Raw genomic sequence first — 2,011 nt, forward strand, 5'->3', positions numbered from 1 at the left:
GCTAATGACGTGGTGTCCGTTGGTGTTGTTGACCATTGACGACGTTGAAGTATAAAGAGGCGGAGAAGTTCATTTGCAAAAATTATGAAAAAGAATCATTTGATAAAAAACTTGTAAAACTCAAAAATAGTTCTGTATTTGCTAGGTTTCTCTCATCTTGAGAGCTAGCTATGTTGATTCTGTGTTTTCTATGAACATCGGATCGATTGGTTACGGTTACGGTTCGTTGGTGAATTGATTTGTTGTTGATCGTGAGTTTTATTGTATCAAAGGTATCAGAGCGAAGTTGATCCTTGGAGCTGAGACGAAGGTGAACGAAGCTATGGATCGTGAAAAGTCGTTGGTGTTGCGCTTAGACAGGCTTCAGGATAAACTCGAGAAACAACACGCAGAGAGGGAGATGTATTTTGCTGCGATGCTCAAAATGCTTCGATTACACATTGGCGAAGGGGATAGTGAAGAATTGGTGAACATTGAGGTTGATGTTGAGAAAGACTCGTTCTCAGATTCTGTTATTGCTTCACAGTTTCCAGAGGTTCAAGTGACTCCACAACAAGAGTTGCTTCACGACACAGTTTCGATTGTGAATATTGATTCTGAGCTGGAGACAAAATCGATTGAACACATGCCTCTAGTAGCGATCTCTGAGGAAGAACTAATTCCACCATTTCAGGTATCGATTTCTACATTGGAACCTAGCCTTCAATTTCACAATGCATCAACGGTTGTTTGTGAGGATTCCCAATCTGTTGTTGGTTATGCTGACTTGTTTAATCATCAAGAAACGATACTACAAGCTTCATTTGCCAAAACAAGGGATGTGTTGCTTCAGAAATCAACAAGTGTCACAAACAATGAGATTGCACGCCAACTGTTTGGTAAAAAGTCTCAGGCTAAAGAAAGACTGAAAGTGAAGAAAAAGAGAAAAGGCTTGAAGTCGTGGAGGTTTAAATATAAACAAGGGAGTGAGAGACTGTGGAGGCTACACAATAGGGTGTTCTCCTTCTTAAGTTTGTGTGACAATATGATTGATTGGCTTGGAAAAACAAGGAGGAGAAAGTTGTTTGGTGGACTTGATATCAGAAAGTTTCTTGAATATGAGTTTTATGAAGCTCCAATGAGAATGGATATTCAGGATTCTGCAGTTGGTATCAAATCAGTTTGCCAGTTTCCTTGTTTCTACAATTGTATGTGGCGAGCAAGTTTGGTTATGCAACAAATAATGAGAAACAAAAAGTTCAGGTTGTGCAAGCGGTGGTGGTTCAAATATAAATCTGTAGAAGAAGGTATGAAGCGACTGCAGATCCAGTTGAGGTACAAGCACATGTTGGAATTTGAAGAGTGGTTCAGACGTTGGGGCATACAAGAAAACTGGAGGAAGCACAAGCCCTTGCAACTTTTCATAATTTCACATATGAAGATTCTGAACGGTGATTGGTGGTATGACATTGTGCAACTTGGGAACCCTGCAACTTCTACAGTTTTGTTCATTCTTAATGATCAAAGACTAGGAGTTTCAAGTCTAGTAGACGTTGACCTGGAGATTGTCTCGGATGGGGATCAGATTCACATTGATTATAAAGTGATAAGTTGCAAAAATCATGCGGTTTGGATTACTCATTTTTCAGGCCAAGAGTACAAGCTCATTTTATACAGAGACAATCTCATAATGCATCTATGGAAGCAGAGAAAACTTCCCAAGAGTTAGAGTTTTAAGTACAAATAACTGAAGAGTTTCTGAAATGATCTTAAAGCAGAAGATTGGTTCAATGTCAAAGTAGAGCTGCACTGGTTTTACTAAGCAGACAAACTAACTCTCCAAAGAAGCCACTTTACAATGTCTATGATTTGCAGAGGAGTTCTTGCCACTAAACCTTGAGGTCAAGGTTTCTCAAAGGGGGGAGATTTGATACGGGAAAGAAGGATTACTTGGAGAGAAGAAGAACATAGTTTGGATGTGGCTGACGTGGAGGTTTTGAGGAATCTGATTGGAGGGAAAGGAGCTAATGAC

At 39.7% G+C, this 2,011-nt stretch overlaps 1 protein-coding gene across 1 annotated transcript; it reads left to right on the plus strand.

Moving 5' to 3' along the window:
• LOC104710976 lies at positions 297-2,005 on the plus strand (the record flags this gene model as incomplete). The annotated part of the gene is given in 1 exon segment (XM_019230455.1): positions 297-2,005. A coding segment is annotated over 1 exon segment (1,412 nt), but the record flags the coding sequence as incomplete, so codon positions are not given.

The sequence above is a fragment of the Camelina sativa genome, chromosome 9 (genome assembly GCF_000633955.1).
Source record: "Camelina sativa cultivar DH55 chromosome 9, Cs, whole genome shotgun sequence".
NCBI lineage: Eukaryota > Viridiplantae > Streptophyta > Magnoliopsida > Brassicales > Brassicaceae > Camelina > Camelina sativa.